At 42.5% G+C, this 24,878-nt stretch overlaps 1 protein-coding gene across 3 annotated transcripts in view; it reads right to left on the minus strand.

Moving 5' to 3' along the window:
* The window catches only part of CFAP61 (cilia and flagella associated protein 61), a 399,007-nt gene that overhangs the window by 261,806 nt on the left and 112,323 nt on the right, over positions 1–24,878 (minus strand). For 2 of the 3 annotated variants that reach the window (XM_068232439.1, XM_068232438.1), the window contains exons 14-17: positions 22,873–22,999; positions 21,740–21,817; positions 13,583–13,792; positions 8,835–8,969 (exon numbers count right to left, since the gene is read on the minus strand). In XM_068232439.1, coding sequence (XP_068088540.1) covers positions 8,835–8,969; positions 13,583–13,792; positions 21,740–21,817; positions 22,873–22,999 — 550 coding nt within the window. The remainder of the gene's footprint in view (positions 1–8,834; positions 8,970–13,582; positions 13,793–21,739; positions 21,818–22,872; positions 23,000–24,878) is intronic. The other variant, XM_068232441.1, reaches the window with a different exon arrangement.

Consider the following 24,878-nt stretch of genomic DNA (forward strand, 5'->3'; position numbering starts at 1 on the left):
AGCATGGTGCAGGGCCGGGCTGAGGCAAGAGAGGCTCCAGCCTCAGGGCGCAGTGTAGGAGGGGGCTCACAACTCACGCAGCTATCATTCCTCTGCTGCAGGGGTAGGGAACCTATGGCGCAGGAGCCAGATGTGGCTCTTTTGATGGCTGCATCTGGCTCACAGACAAATCAGTAGGAGTTGATTCATTAAGCTACACTGCTCAAGCAGCACAGCTTAGTGTGGCAGCGCAAGTAACATTTTCAAAGTAGGCAAGCTACTGCTGTAGCGTGCACTACTAACTTACTAACGCTACCGCAAAACTAACGGTCGCTCCAATTGTCCCACCCTGGACCCTGTCAGGTCCAGTAAATTTGTAGGACGAGATCCCCACACTTTGATTGGCCCAAAAGGCTGCCTTTTACTTGACATGCAGCCTATTGGGCGAAAGTGCGGGGATCTCATCCTACAAAGTGAATCAACCCCCAAGTCAGCTAGCTATTTGTACAAGCTGTTAGTTAGTATTTCTCCTGTCTGGCTTTTGGGGAAATTGCTGATGTTGCTGAAACTCAAGAGAAGCTGAAGACGTGTCTGACACTTCCACTGCCTGGTGGATCAACTGTATACACATCCTCATGGCAACAGGGACTTGAGCCCTACTGTCCCATATTGTATGGCTCTCATGGAATTACATTTTAAAATATGTGACGTTTATGGCTCTCTCAGCCAAAAAGGTTCCTGACCCCTGTTCTACTGTGTGTGAAGCAGAAAGAAATAAGAAAAGGGATACATGGCAGTGACTGCAAGCCAGATAACTAGAGATTAAGGTGTTAGGGGCACTTTGGTGTCTCAGCCTTGGGTGCTGAAGGACCTTGTCCCGGCTCTGACATGGTGGCATAGTGGTTCGCACTCTCGCCTTACAGTACTGGGCCCCCAGTTCGAATTCCAGCAAGGGCACTATCTGCACGTAGTTTGTATGTTCTCCCCGTGTCTATGTGGGTTTTCTCCATAAGTTAATTGGCTTACCCCAATTTAGATACATACACTACACGTTATAGACATAGGACTATGGTGGGGCTTAGATTGTGAGTCCCTATGAGGGACAGTCAAGTGACAAGACAATATACGCTGTACAGCGCTGTGGACGCTGTTGCGCTATATAAATACTAAATCAGGGGTCCCCAAACTTTTTGAGTCAAGGGCTGGGTCAACATACTTCAGACTGCTGGGGGGCCAAAGTATACATTAAATGATGTAGACAATATTACATTGTGCCTAGGTAGTATAATCTATTACCTGTTAACAGTGTTGCTTGCAAATTTTCGTCAGTCATCTTCACATCGAAAATGCTATTTTTAATTTCCAGAATTTTTCACGAAAAACAGGCTTGGATTTTTTCGGTTCTCGCAAAAATGCGGAAAATCTATATTTTTACCGCAAAAAAAACAACGATATTTCTACTTCAATGTAGAAAAATAAAATTTTTATCGTAACAATTTTTACTGCAAGAAAACAATATTTTTGCTGCAAAAATTTACGAAAAGCGTTAAAAATAACAATACACATATTTGCTGGAAATTTCACAAACAAATCGAATTTAACATTATTTTCGCAAAAATGAATGCGAAAAGAATATTGGCATTTTCGCTCATCATTACGGCATACTATTTACACTTGCTGTGTGGATGGGTGGTGCCAGCACTGCTATTCTATATGCAGGCTGCCAATATTTAGTACTAAGCAATAAGTAATACATTATGAGAGTGGGGGTCGGTGAAAAAGCTTCAGGGGGCCGCATTCGGCCCGCGGGCCTTAGTTTGAGGACCAGTGTACTAAATAATAATATTATGCACGTTTGTACTTCTATTGTATTTTACTGCGAAATAATAAAATCACTAATGAAATGGAAATATTGCACGCTGAAAAGACAAACCAAAATGCATTCGCTGAGCACTGGAGAAACAGAAAGCCATCCATGATATCAAAGAGACAAGTGTGCACTCTGCCTAATGATTGTGGTTGTCCCAACCACACACAGCTTGAATCACCTCTTGGGATAGCCGCTATAGGACAGGTAAGGGCTTGATTCCTTTCTCTTGAAGCATGCAAACAACCCCCCCCCCCCCCCTTACATAAGTTAAATAAAGCATATCCAAAACAATTGATCTAAAATCCCTTTTTGGGTCACTCAGAATCACCATTTCATGACTGCAGTAGAGGTCAGCACCTCTTACTTAAAGTGGTATAAAACTTTGACATAATATTCAATAAAAACATGTTTTCCTACTTTTTAAATGCCATATGGTTATCATATTTGCTTTTGTGCATAAGTATTATTGTTCATTTAGAAATTACAAGTTCCCAAAGTACATTTTTTTTGCTCTGAGAGCTGCCCTTGCATTTTATTCATAACTGGTTTATTAATCTTGTAATGTCCCCAGAAATGCTTTCTGAGTGTCTGTCTGTGTTCAGGAGTGTCTGCAGTCAGAGAAGTGTTTACATTCCTCAATTGAAACAATTAAGTAAACACAAGACAATGTTATCTCATGTAGAGATGGCCCGAACGGTTCGCATGCAAACTTATTTGCGCGAACATCGGTGGTTCGCGTTGAATCGCGAACTTTATGCAAGTTCGACCTGCCCCCTACACTACATCATTGGGCTAAAGTTTGACCCTCTACATCACAGTCAGCAGACAAATGGTAGCCAATCAGGCTACACTCCCTCCTGGAGCCCCCCCCCCCCCCCTTATATAAGGCAGCTGCGGCAGACATTAGCTCAATCTGTGTGGCTGCGGTAATTAGAGAAGGGAGAGGAACCTGCTGTAGACATAGGGAAAGCTTAGTTAGGCTCTTGTTAGACTTGTTAGCTTGCTCCTTGCTGATACTTATTGCTAAAAAGCACCCCACAACAGCTCTTTTGAGAGCTAATGTTGTTCTTGTGATCTGTTTTTTTTTTTTGTGTGTGTGTCCCATCGATACTTGCATATACAGCCCCTTCAGTCGCAACTGGCCCTTGCTAATTCTTATACTGTGCCACTGCCAGGCGCAGCACATTCAGTGCCTACCTTTTCACTGCACCTGCGTGTGTGACAGACAGCTGCACATTTGTAATACCAGTCCGACCGTGCATACCTGTTCATGTGCGTGACAGCACGCAGTGTTATATAGTATACCAGTCACTGCATAACTGTTCACTGCACCTGTGTGTGACAGCTGCACATTGTATTGATTCCAGTCACAGCATACCTGTTCCCTGCACCTGCGTGACAGCCGCAAATTTATATACCAGTCACTGCATACCTGTTCACGGTACCTGTGTGTGTGACAGCTGCACATTTGTAATACCAGTCCGTGCGTGCAATGGCGTAGACCTTGGCGCCAGAAAGCGTAGAGGTTGCGCATTTGCGTTGCGGAGGGCCGTGCGCGTGTACACGTTTGATCTATTGCGCATGCGTAACATGTAACGCCGTACGCGCATAACACACAACGCCGCACGCACATGCGCAATAGAACAAACATGTACGCACGCACGGCCCTCTGCAACGCGCAACCTCTACACTTTCTGGCGCCATGGTCTACGCCATCGCACACAACGCACACGGACACACATCGCCAAGCCCCCTAGTTTGAGATGATGGCGACATGCCATAGGAAAACCTCATCTTCCGGAGCCACCAGCGCTACTACAAGCACCACATCCGCTACATTTGACACTTCGCAGGAGTTATTTGGTGGGGAATTAAATGATTCACAGCCATTATTGTTACAACAAAATGAAGGCGCTAAGCAAGTCACACCACCTCATATGTCTGAGTTAGGCGTCACTATGGATGTAGGTTGTGAGGAGGAGGATGAAGTACCTGCTGTTGGTGCAGTTTTGGAGGTGTCTGATACAAGCGAAGCTGGGGAGGATGATTATGAAGATATGGAAGTCACGTGGGTTCCCGACAGAGGAGATGAACAGGGGGACAGTTTAAAGGGGGAGTCAGAGAGGAGTAGGAGGAGACGAGTTGCTGAAAAAACCAGGGGGACCTCATAGTCATAAACAGCTCATGGCAGTGTCCGGCGGCATGTATCGCCACCTATGGACAGCCAGCGAACATGCCCTTCAACGTCAGCTGCTGACGCCACCATAATGCCATCACCCCAGGGCTCAGCGGGGGGGAAGGGGGGGTGGGCACACCTGACCCAAGAAGATAGATAATAAGGTCGTTGCTTCATTGTGGACAGACCAAATTCGATCAGCTGGACACTCAGTCACTGTTGTTCTGTCATTCAGCTACCTCAGCCCGACCATATGGGCTTGAAAACCGCCATCACCTGCACTCTCGCCATGGTGCGCACCAGTCCAGCACGGCCGTCACCAAACAAACAGCTGTTTGCGGTGCATTACACAGTGAGTTTAGTCTGTCAGTGTGAAGCAGTACACTAATTACACTACCTGATTGATGTATACACATGCAAGATGTTTTAAAGCACTTTAGGCCTCCAATTTAGCAATAAAATGTGATTTCTGCCCTTAAACCCTTCTGTGCGTCAAATCCGGATTTTTTCCTGGGACTTTTGGTGTGTATCCCTCTCCGCCATGCCCTCCTCCAGGTGTTAGGCCCCTTGAAAGATCTTTTCCATCACTTTAGTGGCCACAATTAATGTTTGTAGTTTTGAAGGTTCGCCTGCCCATTGAAGTCTATGGCGGTTTTCGGAAGTTTGCATTTGAGGTTCGCAAACCTAAAATCGGAGGTTCGAGCCATCTCTAATCTCCAGTTCGGATGCGTCCAGCTTTCCCTGCAGGGAGCTTGTAAGTCCTGTGTTTAACTGTTTGAATGCTGTTCTAGTAAAAAAAAATGGTGGTAGTATATAATATGCTGTAAATAATCTATTAGAGCAAAGAAGGAATCCTGGGTTTCATTCCGCTTTAAACTGAAACTGGGACTGTCCATAACCCTCTGCGAATCTTTACAACTGTTAATGAAGTTTTATTCAAAATTGAATTACAGGAATTACACCATTACGACTACATATACAATCAGACACAATCTCATCAGTTTATTTTTACTTTAGGTTTGCTTTAAAGTAAATTCAGAGAGAGAGGACAACGCAACAAATATGCACCACTAATGTTATTTACAGGTGAAATGTAAAAAAAAATGAGAATATTGAGCAAAAGTCAATTTAGTACAGTAATTCAACTTAAAAGGCGAAACTAATATATGAAATAGACTCATTACATGCAAAGGGAGATATTTCAAGCCTATATTAGTTATAATTTTGATGATTACGGCTTACAGCTTATGAAAACCCCCAAATCAAAATCTCAGATCATTAGACTATTATGAAAAGGTTCAATATTCTAGGCTCAAAGTGTCAGACTCTATGCAGCTAATTCATCCAAAACACCTGCAAAGGGTTCCTAAGTCATATATTAATTTCACCTTTTAAGTGAAATCAATGGACTCATTTTTCGAGTCTCTCCTCAAGTTCACCTCTAATTTTTCGAGTTTCACCTGTATAACAACAAGGAAGAGTAAAGAATCAAAGTAAGCATGAATAAAAAGCAAACCTCCCATTTGTATTTATTATATGATGGAACCCTTCATATTTCTCTACCATATATATCCATTTCCTGTTTGCAATTTCCCTAAAGACCTGAGTGTTTATTGGCTATAGTTCAAATTACTTGAATTAGCAAACATTAGGGAATCTGGAGATTTACAATGCATAGCAACCCACATAAAGGTATAAACCACATTCATATCTCTTTGCTTCCATCATTCAACAAGTTAAAGAATTTACATTAATCTTTCTTTTTAACTAATTACATCGTTTTCTGGTTTGTAAACGTCAGAGAATATCCCCTTTGCCCTCTCTCTCAGGGACTTTTCACAACAAAGCCTCAGTGAAGCCAGCCAATGTGTATGCTTAAACACTATTTCCATATGAAAGAAGTACTTAAAAGAAGAAGCCTCTTTCCATGCCCTTCTGAAAACCAGACACCAACCACTGTTTTTGGGCTTGGATTGCATCCACACTATCTAGTGACAGTGGTTCTAGCCCCTATAGGATAACACTAGGTAGAGTATGATATTAGCAAATGGGAGTGAGGAGTAAAAAGGAAGTAAGTAATGGCAACATGATCGTAGCCCGAAGGTGGTGTGTCTGGCAATGGAAGAAAGCCAGCCACACTAGTACCTCAGTTTAAAATATCCGTGTTGAGCGGTAGGCATGTCAATGCTTAGGAGAACTCAAGGAGAAGCATGTGATCATTTTAATCAGCTGATAGATTTTTAAGGTTCTGATTTGCTGGTCATGATCATGCGTTAAACCAGTCTTCACAGCAAATCAGAACCTTACAAACCTATCAGCTGATAAAACTGATCACATGCTTCTCCATGAGTTCTACTAAGCATTGCCATCCCTAGTGAGTGGTAAACCATTCAATCAGGACAGTGCTGAACTAGTCAGCTCTAGCCATGTTCTGTTTTTTTTTTTTTTTTGGATTAGATAATATATAAACGACCAGAATAGTGAAAAAGTCAACTTTCAAATTATACCTTGTTAAACATAGCCACATTAGTGGTTATCAATATTTCTGAAGTATACAAAAACCTGTTGCATCTTTGTAAATTAGCTAATACGGTAAGCATTTACATAATAGTATGAGTTCCTAAATGAATGTTCAGGTTTGCCTGAAGTTTGTCTAAATGTCTTTGCAGTAGCCCCACCCTGAATGGAAAGTGAAGCCTGGGGTTCCTGGGGCAAACACCTTGAGGAGTGCATAGGCAGATAGGTGGTGCATAAAAATGTTTTGCATTAAAACTATTGAATTACCAGATTATATGGCATTTTCCCTACTCCTGTGACTCCTTATTGCCAGCAGGGTGGGAGTTTTCACAGAGCAGATAACTTGACTGGACCCACCCACTTCTTTTACTGAGCGAGATGAACGCTTTGTGCCCAGCACTGTAGTTACAGTTCCTTCCTACTCAGTGTTTAATAAAGCTTTTTGCCATGACCAGCCTGTAATGAATAATTTTAAATACTTTCTTATTTAACCCTTATACAAAATCAATGGAGAGGCTATGGAAAGAGCCAAGTTATTTGTTTCACTAACTAAAACTGGGAGATGAACCTCTGCTAAGCATAATCGGCCACAAAGAGTCAATCTGCCCATGCATTACTTGATTTGCGGCATCAATAGCCGATATATCAGTTTGATTATAATGATCAAATCGGCCAAAGACAAATGCTGCAACGGGGTACCCAATCGATCAAAATGATCGAAACTGGAAACATTTTGCTTTGATCAGGTGCACAGTAGTGATGATGACATTCAATATTCCAATGACTGACAGAGCCCTGGGCAGTCTATCCCAATGTAATGTGGTGAGTTTGGGAACAGCTCCCCGCACCTCCTCTTCCCTCTATGACCTCATGACCCCATCTCACCTACTGATGTCATGTACATGAGACAGGGTCATGGAGTACAGGCGATGCAGAGAAGACACTAGAGGAGGTGTGCAGCAGATAGGTGAGCTGCTTCCTCACTCACCACAGGCCCGAGTGGGACAAGAACTATCAAATGGTCAATCTGGTGGCCACCTTTAATCTCCCAGAACATGGAGGAAATGGATATGGTCTGATGAACTGTGCTCACCAGGGGGAAGACTGGGAGCTGCCTCCTCACACATCCTCCCTGACTATCTCATAGGATGGAATAGGGGTGACAGACCTTTTTATATTCTCACATTTACTTCTAATATGGATAAATCATGAGACACTGTATAGAGGTAAGCAGGTTATGGTATAGAACAATGGATTTTACTTACTATTAGCAACTCTTCTATCTATACATTATTGTTGTGTCAGTAATGCAGGTCTATCTCTGCCATGTTTAACACCTTAATGACTTTGTTTTACCAGTGCACAGAGTCCTCTCTTACTGCTGGCTAGAGCTGCAGAATGTATTTCATGGTGGAGACCATCTTGCTTTTTAAAAATGTCTTTATCTTCAGGCCCAATATTTCTACTGTAAATCATACATGATGCTTGCTGCAGACACTAAATGGTTATATCTGCCTCTAAGCTACACTGAAATTAATATATTTATGGTATAGGGTTACATCAAAGTCAAGTGGTGAGTCAATGCTACAAATTCTTCAAAGCTTTCCATAGGGTGACTAAATTGTGAACAAGATAAGTATCTCCTAAACATCACTTGAAATGTGCAGACAGGTATGTGTGGAATTGTTTTTGTGAGGGAAACTCACACATACACACAAAATGTTCCTGAGTTCGGAAACACTTTCATAAGAGAATGGGCCTGATCCAATTCACTTTTTATCCTAAGTTGTGAATTTTCATGTTATCAATAAAATACCTTTTAAGCCACCAGCAAGCAAGAAAATACTAATTTTGACAGTACTTTTCGCCTTCTTTTTGGTAATTTTTCAATTGCAGAGAGCTGAAAAGTTGTTGAAAAATTAACTCCTAGGCAAAAACTTAGGAGGAAGTTAATTGCATATGGGCCCATGTGGTGTAAATATACCAACAGTTACATATTTAATACCAAAGCTCACTCAGATCCACAAAAACAGCTATAATAGATGCCCACCATGAAGCTCGGATAAAACGTGTACTGAATTATTTTGTTTTTACGCTCCTCCTGTAAATTCTCCATTAGCTAGAGAAACACAGCGATGAATGACTGCCGCACTGCCTGTAAGGGTATGAACGCTGGCTTCTGTGTAATTAAGAAGCAACCTATTGATGCTGAGGCAGTAATTCCATGCCATCTGCCAAACCTTGTAGAGCCTGGCATGGTGCCTGTTGCCTGCTGTAGCTTCTGTTACCCACCTGATCCTTGGAGACCTGCTTTGATGGAGCGTTTATGCCAAGCTTTTCCAGAGGATAGACAATCTGTCGTCTTGGTCGCACGGGAACCATGTAATGAAGGGCAGATGTCAGTGAATGGGCACAGGGAATCTTAAACTGAAAGACAGCGATCAACACTTTAGTTTGGAGAATGTCAGCTCTGCGCCTCACAGATGTTCAACAAACACAGAATTCCTAACAGACTTGGCAAATTGTGAGCGAGGGTTAGGGAAAATAATAACAAATAAACATACTCCTAGAGCAGCGGAATGAATTTCACATAATACCCATCACTAATGAAGATAATTATGAGAGTAATTACATTACCATCTCAGTGGGAATGACAGATAAACAAGTGGCTGGGTTTATGGCATTTTGCTGTACTAGTATTTTTCCCAGGAGCTCGTTTTCTCAGCGCTGTCATACATCATCGGGACCTGACCTCACTCTGTTTTGTTCTATGCATGCCGACAACCATTCAGGATTCAGAATCAACTGTTACATGAGGTGATGGGAAATATAAAGCATGTTTACTCCTCACCTTCAGACCAAATGCTGCGACAACAAATGGGCTGTGCTATAAGCTTGGAAGACCTTACATCAAAGGTCCAAATGCCTAATTAATATATTTCTATGCCATAGCTCCCAACTGTGCCTCTTTTGGAGGGACTGTCCCTCTTTGGGTACCAAATCCCTCTGTCCCTCTTTCTTCCTCATTTGTCCCTCTTTCAGAACTGATGTACAAACTGTGTAAATATATGTATTTTTCTTCTGAAATATGTTTTAAATAGACTTTAAACTTTATTCTCATCCTTCAAAATTAATATATTTCTTACTTTTAAATGTTATTGTGCAATACAACTAATGATGACAGACTAGCATGGTTTAAATGATAAAATTATATCTTTTTGCTTATGAATTATTTTGTTATATACGTGACTAGGGGTGTGGCAGGGGAGTGTCTAGAGGTGTAGCAGGGGAGTGTCTTAAAGGGTTCCTCTTCCTTAACTCAAAAAGTTTGGAGCAATGCCTATGCCAATCTTGTATGTGGCACCTACAGTATATAGCGTCTGACCTTTACTTTTTAAAAATATCTATGAATTTGCACAAGGCTTTGCTATATATGTATTATGTATAGCATGCTTAAAGAGGAACTGTCACGAAAATCCTAAAATTTAAAACACATACAAATAAGAAGTACATTTCTTCCAGCGTAAAATGAGCCGTAAATTACTTTTCTCCTATGTTGCTGTCACTTAACCACTTGAGGACCACAGTCTTTTCGCCCCTTAAAGGGAACCTTTTACCAGCCCCCTGCAGCAGTCCTGTGCCCTCGGCGCCTCTCTGGAATCCTCTGGTCCCCCGCTGTCACTTAGTTTCGTTTTTGACGACTCACCAGCCGCCGGCCGCCATGCAATTAGCGCTATTGCGGACCGCAACACGTACAAAAATACGCGTTGCCGCATATCTACGCGTGCGTATTTTTGTACGCGTTGCGGTCCGCAATAGCGCTAATTGCATTGGTGAATGCGTCCAATAATACGCATGGCGGCCGGCGACTGGTGAGTCGTCAAAAACGAAACTAAGTGACAGCGGGGGACCAGAGGATTCCAGAGCGGCGCCGAGGGCACAGGACTGCTGCAGGGGGCTGGTAATAGCCCCAGGTAAGTGAAACTCTTTACCCCCCGTTCAGTTAAGGTTCCCTTTAAGGACCAGAGCCTTTTTTTCCATTCAGACCACTGCAGCTTTCACGGTTTATTGCTCGGTCATACAACCTACCACCTAAATGAATTCTACCTCCTTTTCTTGTCACTAATACAGCTTTCTTTTGGTGCTATTTGATTGCTGCTGCGAGTTTTACTTTTTATTATATTCATCAAAAAACACATGAATTTTGTCAAAAAAAGGACTTTTTTAACTTTCTGTGCTGACATTTTTCAAATAAAGTAAAATTTTCTATACATTTGAGCGCAAAAGTTATTCTGCTACATGTCTTTGATTAAAAAAAAAACATTCAGTGTATATTTATTGGATTGGGTAAAAGTTATAGCGTTTACAAACTATGGTGCCAAAAGTGAATTTTCCCATTTTGAAGCATCTCTGCCTTTTCTTACCACCTGTCATGTTTCATGAGGGGCTAAAATTCCAGGATAGTATAAATACCCCCCAAATGACCCCATTTTGGAAAGAAGACATCCCAAAGTATTCAGTGAGAGGCATGGTGAGTTCATAGAAGATTTTATTTTTTGTCACAAGTTAGCGGAAAATGAAACCTTTGTGACAAAAAAAAAAAAAAAAGTTTCCATTCTAACTTCCGACAAAAAAAAAAATGAAATGTGCCACGGACTCACTATGCTCCTCTCTGAATACCTTGAAGTGTCTACTTTCCAAGATGGGGTCATTTGTGGGGTGTGTTCACTGTTAGGAGTATGGTGAGTTCATAGAAGATTTTATTTTTTGTCACAAGTTAGCGGAAATTGATTTTAATTGTGTTTTTTCACAAAGTGTCATTTTCCGCTAACTTGTGACAAAAAATAAAATCTTCTATGAACTCACCATACTCCTAACTGAATACCTTTGGGTGTCTTCTTTCTAAAATGGGGTAATTTGTGGGGTTCCTATACTGCCCTGGCATTTTAGGGGCCCTAAATGGTGAGGAGTAGTCTTGAAACCAAATGTCGCAAAATTACCTGTGAATAAAAATTACCTGTGATTGATGGGTGATTGACAGGTGATTGGCAGGTGATCAGGGGGGATAGATGCATACAGTACACAGGGGGGGGGGGGGGGTCTGGGGAGAATCTGAGGGGTGGGGGGGGTGATCAGGAGGGAGCAGGGGGCAGTTTAGGGTTAAAAAAAAAATAGCGTTGACAGAAAGTGACAGGGAGTGATTGATGGATGATTAGGGGGGTAATTGGGTGCTAACAGTGGTCTGGGGGGTGGGCAGGGGGGGGTCTGAGGGGTGCTGTGGGCGATCAGGGGGCGGGGGGGGGGGGAAATCAGTGTGCTTGGGTGCAGACTAGGGTGGCTGCAGCCTGCCCTGGTGGTCCCTCGGACACTGGGACCACCAGAGCAGGAGGCAGCCAGTATAATAGGCTTTGTATACATTACAAAGCCTATTATACAGATTACATCCGGCGATCCGGGTGCTAGTAACCCGCCGGCGCTTCCGATAGGCCGGCAGGTTACAGCGCGAGGGGGGCGGAGCCAGTCGCTGGCGGCTGATCGCGTCATGAATGACGCCTGCAGCCGCCTCCACTGATGGGCGTATTGTGGTCGTTTAGGCCCAGTCTTTGCCGCTGCCCATCGGCTGGGGGTGGTCGGCAAGTGGTTAAGCCAAATTAGCTGATATCAGCAAGTAATCAGAAAGTGTAAATCAGGGATGATAGCTGTGCCCTCGTTCTGGGCTAATATGTAAATACCGGAGGTTAACACTTTCTGTGCTCCCAGGAATTACCAGGAAGTAAACACTGCAGGGTTTGTGTAGGTTGTCTATACGTTGTAATGAAAAAAGCTTTTCTGTAAAGGGTATTATGCGGTTGCTTAAAGGGGAACTGAAGTAAGAGGTATACGGAGGCTGCCATATTTATTTCCTTTTAATCAATACCAGTTGCCTGGCAGCCCTGCTGGTCTATTTCTCTGCAGTAGTATCTGAATAACACCAGAAACAAGCATGCAGCCAGTCTTGTCAGGTCTGACTTTAAATTCTGAAACACCTGATCTTCAGGGGCTATGACTAATAGTATTAGAGGCAGAGGATCAGCAGGGCTGCCAGGCAACTGGTATTGCTTAAAAGGAAATAAACATGGCAGCCTCCATATATCTCTCTCTTCAGTTCCCCTTTATCGTTTAGAGATGGGAGAAAGTTCTTAGCTTAGCTCGAGCAGCAGCAGCTACAAAGCTGAATCACATTATTATGGCTAACACCTGTCTTTGACAAGCATTATGGTGCAGAGTATGTTTTCCTGGTATAGTCTGGGTCCTTTTATACTTCTGGAAAGAATTCTTAACTGATATTGATATCTCTCTATCTTTGCGGATAAAGCACACCAATACAACTTGACAGTTTTCTCTATCGCCAATGGGACATGTGTTGTCATACCACCGGAACTGTTTGTGAGTGTTTTAGAGAGCATGATGAAGACTTTAAGCTACTTCCCTAGCCTCTAAACTCATCAGACCATTTCCCAGTTCAGCACACTTGGGACAGTCTCGGTTGACATGTTTGGCAACTGAATCCACCACCATACACCCATCAGCCACTGCGGTATGGATTGCAGTCTGCATGGTTCCATACCTGTAGCAGCTATCCAGAGGTGTTATTCTGGATAACAGGTGGTCACAATATACAGATCACCTCATACAGTGAGACACTGGCAGTGAGACACCGGCAATTGAATTTGCCAGTTGTGTGAAAGGTCTGGAGATAAAAAGAACTCATCCACGCAAGTCTTTTATCTACTGCAATTGTATTGGGCCTATACAGTGGATGGGAAATTCAAGCAGTGTCCTAAAGAGATGCATTGTGGGTCTTCATAGTAATGTGTAAATGAAATTTGCAAATAAAGCTTGCATTCGATGTCAAAATTGGACTTTGCCATGGTTCTCAGTAGGAGGGATTTTAGGTTGCCAAGTAATTTTAGGGGGAACACAGATTTCGATATCACAGGTAGAATGATAAAAATACATCTGCATTCATAAAACACTGAAACACAAGAGCCCCGGCTTACCTGACCTCCTCTATCATATGTTGGATAAACAGGGTAGTACAGGGAAGACTTGTGTGATAGCCTCAGAATCTCCTTCAGGAAATGCTTGCAGTAGCGTTTAAATACAGGATTTAAAGCATAATGGTACAGATGTCCATGCTCATCCCGCTGGTGATGGTTGTAGTAAATAAAGTCTTCAATGTTATAATGTGAACGAATGTACTCTATGTCCTATAAATAAATGACACAACATTAGAGCACAGTATTTTTTTCCAAGGGTAGGGCAGTAACACAAATTAACTAAAAGTGGACCTGAACTCTTGCACAGGACAGAAGGAAAACACAGAGACATGCACCCTGTACGTATTTAGAGAGTTTAGCCTGTTTAATTCCCCCTCATTTGTGTCTAATACAAGTTGTAATCTGATCTCTTCTTCTCACCATAGAAACAAATTTCCGGCACTATCACCAGGCAAATCTTCATTGGTTTTATTGGTATTGTTAAAATCTTCCATCCATAATAAACACAGATGTATATCACATACCCGTATGATCTTCTTACCGTGGGGCAATGTGGGAGCAGCGGTCCGCCTGACGACCGTTTCGCTTAGTGCAAGCTTCTTCTGAGGCTCCGTGCGCACAAAAGATCCCACTTCTGGTTCTTTTAAACTACCGGGCGTTCGCTCCGTGTAATGCACCTGTCACGCCGCTTCCGCGTCACTTCCTGCGTCTCCACGTCATCACGCATGCGTACATTCGTCTGCGTGTCACACGTATACTACGTGAACACGCATGCGTGCATTTGTTTGCGTTCCACGCGTACGTTCAGCAGGAAGTAACGTATTTGTCTTTCTGGACATCTGTGCGTCTATTCTTTAAGACGCCCAAATGTACCACTAGATGGTGCTAAATAATTAGATAGACTCTTCAAATGTATCCTATATGGAGTGGACTTTCCTAGAACTACTTAAAAAGATAAACTTTATTAATTTATTCCTTAGAAATAAAAAGAAAATATTCAGGAAAATATTTAAAGATATTATTCCTCATTATTAAAAAATGGGCCTAGTTACTCTTCAGGGGCTATCAGGGCATATTCTTGTTGTTCTACAAAAAATGTGTGTGTGTGTGTGGCGCTAAACATTACATTTTCTATTGATTCATTGTTATTTCTTAGTCAACTGTTTGCGACTATTTAGCACCATATTAACACTTCTCACATTGCCCCATCCATGAAAATACTAGGTCCAATCTAAAAACAATAATGGTAATCAAAGGTTTTGGGTTCCATGCGATTGCACCTTCTCATTAAGGATCCAGAAAACTGGCCATATCTATATGATCGTTTAAACCTAAAGGTCCCAAGGCATCACTACTGATAATCCACCTACTTTCCTTTCTCAACAATAAACGTTCGCGATCCCCTCCTCTTGTGGGGATTGGGACCTGTTCTAGGCCTGCAAATTTCAAACAAGTGGTATCTCTGTCATGTACATTCCTGAAGTGTTCAATCAATCTACTACATCCTACTCCAGTCTCTACTGACTTGATGTGTTCTTGTACTCGCTTCCTCATCTGTCTTGTCGTCATGCCTATGTAAAAGCGGTGGCATGGACACCATACAATATATACTACATGAGTTGTTCTACAGGTTATAAAGTCCCTTGTTCTATTATCTATTGGTCCCACCTTCAAATATTTCCCTGGGTTCATATGTGTACATAAAGAGCAATGGCCGCACTTATAGTTCCCCTTAGATCTTCCTTGCTCCAGCCATGTGGGTTCCCTTGGTGTTTTAAATTCACTGGCTGTCAGTTTATTACTTAAAGTTGGCGCTCTTCTAAATGTGACCAATGGTGGTTGCCTATACACTTCTCTTAGGGTCGGATCCCTCTGAATCACTTTCCAATTCTTTAGTACACTCTGTCTTATCTCTCTATGCATTGGGGTGTAGTCAAAAACAAGGTTCAACCTCTCACTTGATTCCAAGTTTGTATCCCTCTTTTTATTTTTTCCTCTTATCAGAGCTCCTCTTTCCATATTTTGTGCTCTTTCCAATGCCACCTCAAGTGCCTCAGGCTCGTATCCTCTTCCGTCCAATTTCTTTTTCAGATCTATTGCTTGTTCCATAAAGTCTTCATACTTAGTATTATTTAGTATTATTTTATGTAACAACATATTTCCACCAATTGGTTTCTTGTATCCTTTAGAGATTATTTCTCCTCCTCTAATTGACAATTCTAGATCCAGGTAGGCTACTTTTTCTTTACTCCATTCAAAAGTGAACTGCACTTTTAAATGGAGTAAAGAAAAAGTAGCCTACCTGGATCTAGAATTGTCAATTAGAGGAGGAGAAATAGTGAGATTAAATAGTGATAGTGATTTAATAGTGATAGTTTTTTAATAGTGATAGTTTCCACTATCACGAATTCGCATGCGGTGCCCGCATGCGAATTCGCATAGCCAGTGCAAGTGGATGGGACTGTTTCCACTTGTACGTTTTCCTGCACGTTTTTCTGTGCAGAAAAAATCTGCAGGGTAGGGGCCTCAGAATTCGCCTGCGTGTGGAATGCAGGCGAATCGCACGCAATGTATTTAATAGGGAAATTGCATGCGTTTTCCCCATGCGTTTTTTGCCGCGATTTCGCATGCGATTTCGCATAGGTACCCATGTTAATTCACACAGGCAGTGACATGGTTAAAATCGCATCACCCTTACCTATGCGAAATCGCATGCGAAATCGCGGCAAAAACGCATGCGGAATCGCACCCGCATGCGATTTTCCTGTGGTGATTCGCCGGCGATTCCGCAACGCTATAGTGGAAACGGGCCCTAACATTCCTGGGTCGCTTACTGAGCGCACCCTTAGTGGCTGCAGCTCTGAAGTACTTTGAGTTCAACCGGAGAAAAGGGCTATACAAATGTTATCATTCATATCTCTTTTGTTCTGTAGCTGAATGAAAAAGATTTTACATCAGACTGTCATGGCTGCTGTTTGCAATTCAGACTTAGGAATACAGCCTTTAAAATAAATAAAACAGAAAAATGAAATTCTGTTCTATATTACTAATGTTCTATTTACCATTTAATACTATACTTACAATTCATTATCTCATCAGTTTAATTTCAGCTCAGATTTGCTCCAAAGAAGAATTCTAGTTTGCACAACAAGATTCCGATAAATGTATGATAACAGATGTTTACTGGAGTGTTTTTCACTTCCTTATAAGCTCCAGAACAACCTTTACTGAAGGGTAAAGCTCAGTTCCTGGCAGTTATGGAGGATCAAAAACTGCTTGTATAAACCTGGTACAGGTGACCAAATCTAAAAATTCTCTAAATATCAGCTCTCAGTATCCTACCTCCCAAGCCCAAACATTCAGAAAAGGTAACGAGGGTAACAAATGGTGTATTGTATTTAATAGTGTTTATCATGGGCTAAAAGCATATGTAAACATTAGCGAGTGTTGGCATTTCTTGTGTTAAACATACAATGTACACATTGTAGGTATAACGTGTGTTACTGGCTGACCCAATATCATAACACTGATCAAGTCAGCCAGTAATCCACGTTATACCTACTATCAGTTTAGTGTACGTATGTACACTCACCTAAAGGATTATTAGGAACTCCATACTAATACGGTGTTTAACCCCCTTTCACCTTCAGAACTGCCTTAATTCTACAAGGTGCTGAAAGCATTCTTTAGAAATGTTGGCCCATATTGATAGAATAGAATCTTGCAGTTAATGGAGATTTGTGGGATGCACATCCAGGGCACGGAGCTTCCACTGATGCTTCTGTTTGTACAGTATAAACTGAACCTTATTTTTTTCATACTCTTCTAATCTTACATGTGGGTTGCTGTAATGCAAGAGTAGTGAACTGGTTAAAGGATACCCAAGGTGACATGTGACATGATGAGATAGACATGGGTATGTACAGTGCCAAGCACACAAATAACTAGGCTGTGTTGCTTTTTTTTCTATCTTTGTCTGAAGAAGTTAAACATTAGGTATGTTCCTGTGACCCTACAGTGTGACCCTCACTGATAAGAAATTACAACTATAAAATACTTTCTTAGCAGAAAATGGTTTCTGGGAGCAGGAAAGAGATAAAAGGGTCAATAGTTCCTAGATTTTAGCTCTGGCATACTTCAATGAAGGTGTCATTGAGCAAAAACAATAAAACAGTAAAAACTTAAAAAAGTAGATTTAAATATAAAACTGTGGAATATCTTAAAAAGTCATTTTTAGGAGAAGGAGGTTATTATTATTATTATTATTTAGTATTTATATAGCGCCGACATATTACGCAGCGCTGTACAATGTATATATATATCTTGTCACTAACTGTCCCTCAAAGGAGCTCACAATCTAATCCCTACCATTGCCATATGTCTATGTCTTATGTAGTGTAAGTACTGTAGTCTAGGGCCAATTTTTAGGGGGAGCCAATTAACTTATCTGTATGTTTTTGGATTAGATACAATTGTTTATTTCATTAGTTTATTTACACCTCGGGTATCTTTTAAGGCCACCACTTTTGACACAGGAGACCAGGCTTTGAATCTTGGCTGGAACCAGTACATAACCAGTAAGGAGTCCTCGCTTATAGTTCAGATGCCCACCAGGGTGGCTTAGTGAGAGTGCTATAATTGGCTGCAGTTCTCTTTAGCTACCCATGTGCTTTCAGTCACAATCAATAAACTATTTTATTGCACACTTTGAGTACACTCTACGAGTTCCAACCCTCTAGATGTTAATACTGACTCGTTGTCAGGACAATGCAGATGCCTCCAAAATCTTTTAAGAGATTTGTTATTCTTGTGTCTAGGCTGCGACCTTCAGAAAGTGGGTATTTGCATATGGAATGCAGAGTTTCTTAGAGCACAATAAGAGCTTTAAATATTAATTAGTACTTATGAATGATGAAAGACTCACTATCACAGAGCAAGCTCAGGGACTGTGAGAACCTGCTGCACCCAAAGGCACCTGATTCACTCCAAATGGTCACTTTCTGTGTAGTGTAGAAGCTCTTGCAGTAGCATTTCACAAACAAGGACTGGAAGAAAGTTTATGTCTTCTATTATGTGACTCAATAATACAGTACGTTTATTTTATCATATCTGTACCTCAGCTCGTATGAATCATAAGAGGTATAATCATGAGAATCCACCATGAGGAGATGGACTGTCGGTCCTGTCAGATTTTAACTGCTTACTTTTTTCGCGATAGTGGTCCTTTATATAGAGCTTGGGACAAAATCATGACATGGGGAAAGGGGGGGTGGGGGTGGACCTTACTGTCATGTGTACATATTTTTATTATGAAAAATTGTTTGCATAGTCATGTACTAACTTTTTCTCTCCTGTTATTATTATTTATTGGATTTATATAGCGACAACATATTACGCAGTGCTGTTCAATAAATAGGATTACAGACAATGATAACAGGGGTGACAGCACAATACAGGTAATAGACAATAGATACAACAATACAGGTAATAAGCAGTAAGATACACAACACAATGCAGATAGTAATACAATGCCAGATCATACACTGGAGTGGTAGTGGTAAAAATTCAAGTTCCATAACTCTGGGTAAAGTGCACACAGTCAAGTATGATACACAAGGGGAGAGTGCCCTGCCAAAGGCTTACAATCTAGAGGGAGGGGTTGTTGACACGAAAGGAGGGGGTGCATCAAGAAGTTCTTGGCAGGGAGGGTTAGGGCAGTGTTGAGTTGATGTAAACCTCCTTGAAGAAGTGAGTTTTGAGTGAGTTTTGAGTGCTTTTTTGAAGGTGTTGAAGGTGGGGGCAAGCCTGATCCTATTCATCTTACAAACCTCATAAAGCATACTGAGGCTGGGTTCATTGCGAAAAAACGGAACATGGCGCTTCAAGTCTGAGTAGTCCTTCAGGTCACTTGCTGTCCTCCTGGTCCTGTGCTGTACCCCTCTGAAAGCTGTCCGACTTAGTCCTGTCACGGGCTATTGCACATTTTCGGCCCCGGCCTCATTCACACCCCCGTGGCTAGGAGTGTTCTGCACATGAATAGTTTGTAAAACTTTAAACTGCACATGTGCAGAATGCTCATGGCCACAGGTGTGTAATCGAGGCCGGTGACAGTAGCCCACAACAGGGCTCAGTCGGACAGCTTTCAGAGGTGCAAAGGAGTGGAACGGAGTGGATTGGTAGGGCAGCGAGGGACCTGAAGGACTACAGGAGGCTAAAAGAAGCCCCAGGTAAGTCAAACTGAATGCCTTTGTGTCACTTAAGGGTCCCTATAAGAAGTCAAAGCATACAGAGGAAAATCAGTTCTGTGTGATTATGTGTGATAGCTACTCTGATTGTATGCAGCAGAATGCTATTCATTCTTTACTGTACAGCTCTGTCTGCATTGTGCATGAAATGATCATGTAGTGTGGCTCTGTCCAGTGCTTGTTGTGCTGTGAGCTCAGAAGAATTGTGATTTTTACACGGATGAAATTACTTTGGCATAAAGCCAGACAGGAATATTACATGGGCAGTAAGTAGATGGGAGACAGATTTTTGTTGAATGTAATGCCACTTTAAGATGAAGGCCTAATCTTACTAAACTGATGAGTGTCAATTTTGCAAATCCCGAGGCATAACCTCAAGGAAAGTTAAATGGGAAAACATCAAGAAGCAACCATCATTTCTGAACATCATTGTACATTAAACTCATAGAAATACCGTATTTTTCGGACTATAAGACGCTCCGGACTATAAGACGCACCTAGGTTTAGAGGTCAAAAATCAGGGGAAAAAATATATACTAAACCTGGTGGTCTATAGTGCAGGGGTGTCTAATGGACCTTTTCCCCCAAACTGTCACTACCCAGAATGACCCCCATTTGCAGGTCAGAGGAACAATCCTGATTTATCTAGTATTGGTTTACTGTATATATTCCCCTTGTGAGGAACTGAGCCAAAGGTGAACTTACATCTTTAGATGCGCACATGCTGCAGCACACACCCTTCTCTCCACTGTCTGCAGCCGATTTCAAGGACCTCCGAGAACTGGTGGCGGGTGTTAATCAGCGATATCCCCAATTTTCAGGAGTGAGGCGGGCGACCATCCATCCGCAGACATAGATGCAGAGAACTGGCGGCGGGGGATGAATCAGCGATGCCCCACGTGTTCAGGAGTGAGGCGGGCGGGCGGCCATCCATCTGCGGTAATGCATGCTGTAAACTGGCGGCGAGTGGAGATCGGCCATGTCCCACGTGTTTAGGAGGGAGGAAGCCATCCATCCGTGGGCATGACACATGCTGCAGACTAGCCTGCAGCCCGCACGCTCCTCTCCTCTGCCTCAGTCTTTCTCCGTATGCAGCCGGTTTCAAAAATCACGCAGCGCTACCGGCTTCCCGTACTTCCTGGTGTATGACGTCCTATCACCGCGTGACCTGAAAGAGTCACATGGTCTTTCAGGTCACGTGGTGATAGGACGTCATACACCAGGAAGTACGGGAAGCCGGTAGCGCTGCGTGATTTTTGAAACCGGCTGCATACGGAGAAAGACTGAGGCAGAGGAGAGGAGCGTGCGGGCTGCAGGCTAGTCTGCAGCATGTGTCATGCCCACGGATGGATGGCTTCCTCCCTCCTAAACACGTGGGACATGGCCGATCTCCACTCGCCGCCAGTTTACAGCATGCATTACCGCAGATGGATGGCCGCCCGCCCGCCTCACTCCTGAACACGTGGGGCAACGCTGATTCATCCCCCGCCGCCAGTTCTCTGCATGTATGCCCGCGGATGGCCGCCCGCCCGCCTGCCTCACTCCTAAACACGTGGGACATGGCCGATCTCCCACTCGCCGCCAGTTTACAGCATGCATTCCCGCATATGGATGGCCGCCCGCCCGCCTCACTCCTGAACAGGTGGGACATCTGATTAACACCCGCCGCCAGCTCTCTGCATGTATGCCCGTGGATGGATGGCCGCCTCCTGCACATAGAAGAGAATGCCGGTATTGCTCAGCTGAAACCGTACATTCGGACTATAAGACGCACAGACTTTTCCCCCCCAGCTTTGGGGAAGAAAAAGTGCGTCTTATAGTCCGAAAAATACGGTATGTGTGCCATTTTATGTAATCTGAATATACTAGATAAACAATTTCTGAAGAATTACAACTAAGCTAGAAATGATACCTCTTCATTCCTCAGTATGGAAATGCCAACAATCTGGTCAGCTACTTCAGCCACAAATGCCTGAACAGGTGTTCCATCCTGTCAAATATAACACAAGTAAAAATGAAAATATAAACAGTCTACAAAAAATAATAAAATAAACAAGCCTATGCAAATTCTACTCCATGAATAGATGTTTACAAGCCGTAATTCTCTAACTTGTAGTGTTCTAAGTATACTCACAGTAACATTATTGGAAGCATATCATATCATGCCAAGGATCTCTGTATGACGCTGTTCTGCCTTCATTAGTTTGGGTCTGCAGTGATTTTTCCAAAGCCACATCTCCAGTCACATTGGCCACGCGGAATGGAGGGTCACAGATCACAAACTGATCTGTTTCATAGATCAGTTTTTACATGGATCAGTTTTTGATTGGTCCAGTGTGAACCAGGCCTAACCAAGTCCCTTTCCGACACACTGTGTATGGCTATATGCCTGGGAGAAGGAAGAAGTAGCAGCTAGGGGGCAGCACAGTTGGGGGTGGTAACCACAACTTGCAACCTTCACGTTCCATCAACTGCAACATGTCTTTGGGTCACAACATCTCTCTAGAGTTAACTTATGCAGTGAACTCCATGAACTATGGAGTTCTGTGTAGGATATGAGAGCCGCTTCACTGCTCCAGCATGTACCAAAAAGTAATGTGTAACTTTATGAGCTGACCTTTTCAATGCAACTCAAAAGGAAGAACTGCTTTACTTGAATAGTTTATTATGCGACTGCCTGTCCCGAGACAAATGACTCGGGCTTGCATGCTTTCCTTAGGGCTTAGATGCTTTCCTGAGGGCCTGGATGCTTTCCTTGCATTGAAGGACATCCACGGCTATAATGTTTAGGTAATTCCCAGAAGAGTTGATCCAGGGATTTATCTGACTGTCATCTGGAGTTGGGAAGGAGTTTTTCCCTTGTAAGGCTAATTGCCCCAGGGCTTGTAAGGTTTTTTGCCTTCCCCTGGATCAACTGGGATACGTGCATGTTCAGGATGGTGTTTAATTAATTTATTTTTTTCTAGTTGGACTTGATGGAGGATTGTCTTTTTTCAAATAAACTATGCAACTATGACAACAGAGTTGTTGAATGACTTCACTCACAGCATCCCTCCGTGCTTCATTGTAGATTTTCAGGTCATCCAATATGTTTTCATGGAGGTGTAGCGTCCGTACGAGCTTTTCAACAGCTGGCACGTCACTGAACTTTACTGCTCTCACCTGTAATGAGCTGAAAATGAAGGTGAAACATTCATGCAAATGATTGGTGTCTGACTGCATGAAATGTAATTGCAGATTAACTGTACTAATGCTGCCTATTATAAAGCAGGAGCTGCTAAACACACGATGTTCAATGCAAAAACCCACAGGAGCTGTTCTTTCAGCACCATTATTCAGAGGCAGGAAGCAGCACTGAGAAGCTCAGGGAAATGCAGCTACAATACCATTAGCACATTAATCCCTTGGGCTTTTTAGTACTTATGCACACAGTCTGTTTTCTGTCTCAGAGAGTACACTGTAAAGCGTGGCACTGGGATAATGTGAAGCCTGCATTTTTGTCCCTTATCACAATATAAAGAACTGGCTTCATAATGACCAACCATTTCACTATATGCATAGATGGTGCAATTATGGATATAAAACTTTTTTCTCTTTAGCATATACACATATAAACAATAATATACAAAATATAACATAAGAGCACTGCTGTTTTCACTAACTCTTGCCTGGGGCGAAGCTTTCCTTAACAGTTGATCAGTTAAGGTTAATAAATGATAATAGACTATATTGCGGAAACAGATGTTAAGTGAACCTGTAATGAGGTAAGAATAATCACACTGACCTGTCTGGAAGCATCTAACTAAATGTGCCGGAGGATACCAATGGAGCCACAAAACACGGCTTTGCTACAGTTCACTAGGCCCCCAATTGTCTAAATAAATACCAGCTCTGGCATCTACCAAAGCAGGAGGTACACCTGTCTGACCCGGCCTGTCTGTAATGGCACTGGCATGGAGCATTGCTATGTGGCATGCAGGGTGTTAGGGCCTGTACACGCTGCTGCGCTTGCAACGCGCTTTTAAAATTGCATGCATTTTTTAATCACAACATCTTTTGGAAAATTGTGAAGACCCCTAAACACTCGTGCGATGTGGTTTTCTATTTTAATAAAAGCTTTGCGATTTTAAAAACGCATCGCAAACGCAGCAGTGTGTACAGTCCCTTAGTCAGTGCTTTGAATTAGGGCCTGTACACACTGACTGCACTGCGCTGCGATTTTAGAAACGCATGCTATTTTTCAATCGCAAAGCCTTCATGAATATGAAGCAAATCGCGAGGCACTGTACACAGGGGTGAGATGTCATTTTAGAAAATCACAGTTGCAGTGCCTGCAGCATTTTTTATATGCTTAAATTGAGAAGCGCAGCAAAAATGCAACGCACGCAATTTTCATTGCGTTTTTGGGGGGAAACCAGGAAGAGACAGCCTCAGCAAAATCGCATTGCATTGCAAACGCACAAAAATCACAAGTAGAATTCTGATTAAAAAGGCAGTCATTTTCAGTGTGTACAGGCCCTTAAAAACACTTCTTCAGTTCTAACTTGATATAGATGAATTAAAGGCCAACTAAAAAACTGTAAAATTCAAACTATATACACATAAAATGTAGATTTCCCCCCATTTAGAGTAAAATGTACCATGAATGTTCCTATGTCACTATCACGTACAGATCTGGCAGGTTTTGGACTAGTCCAACTACTCATGGGGGATTCTCAAGTGTTACAAGAGCACTTACTGAATGGCAGTTGTTAAGTCCAACTGCCAAAATACCGTGCAAATGAGAAGGGAGGCTGACTGGCATTTTTATATACATCCTTTCCAGTGGCTGCTTTTGTACAGTTACATAGTTACATAGTTATTTGGGTTGAAAAAAGACATACGTCCATCGAGTTCAACCAGAGAACAAAGTACAACACCAGCATAGAGGAAATCCTGAGAATCCCCCACGAGGAGATGGACTAGTCCAAAATCTTTCAGATCTGCCAGCCTTTTTTGCTTCCTACTGTAAGTAACAGCAAAAATGAATTTATAGTGCTTTTACCCTAGGA

The sequence above is a fragment of the Hyperolius riggenbachi genome, chromosome 4, assembly GCF_040937935.1.
Source record: "Hyperolius riggenbachi isolate aHypRig1 chromosome 4, aHypRig1.pri, whole genome shotgun sequence".
NCBI classification, from domain to species: Eukaryota; Metazoa; Chordata; class Amphibia; order Anura; family Hyperoliidae; genus Hyperolius; species Hyperolius riggenbachi.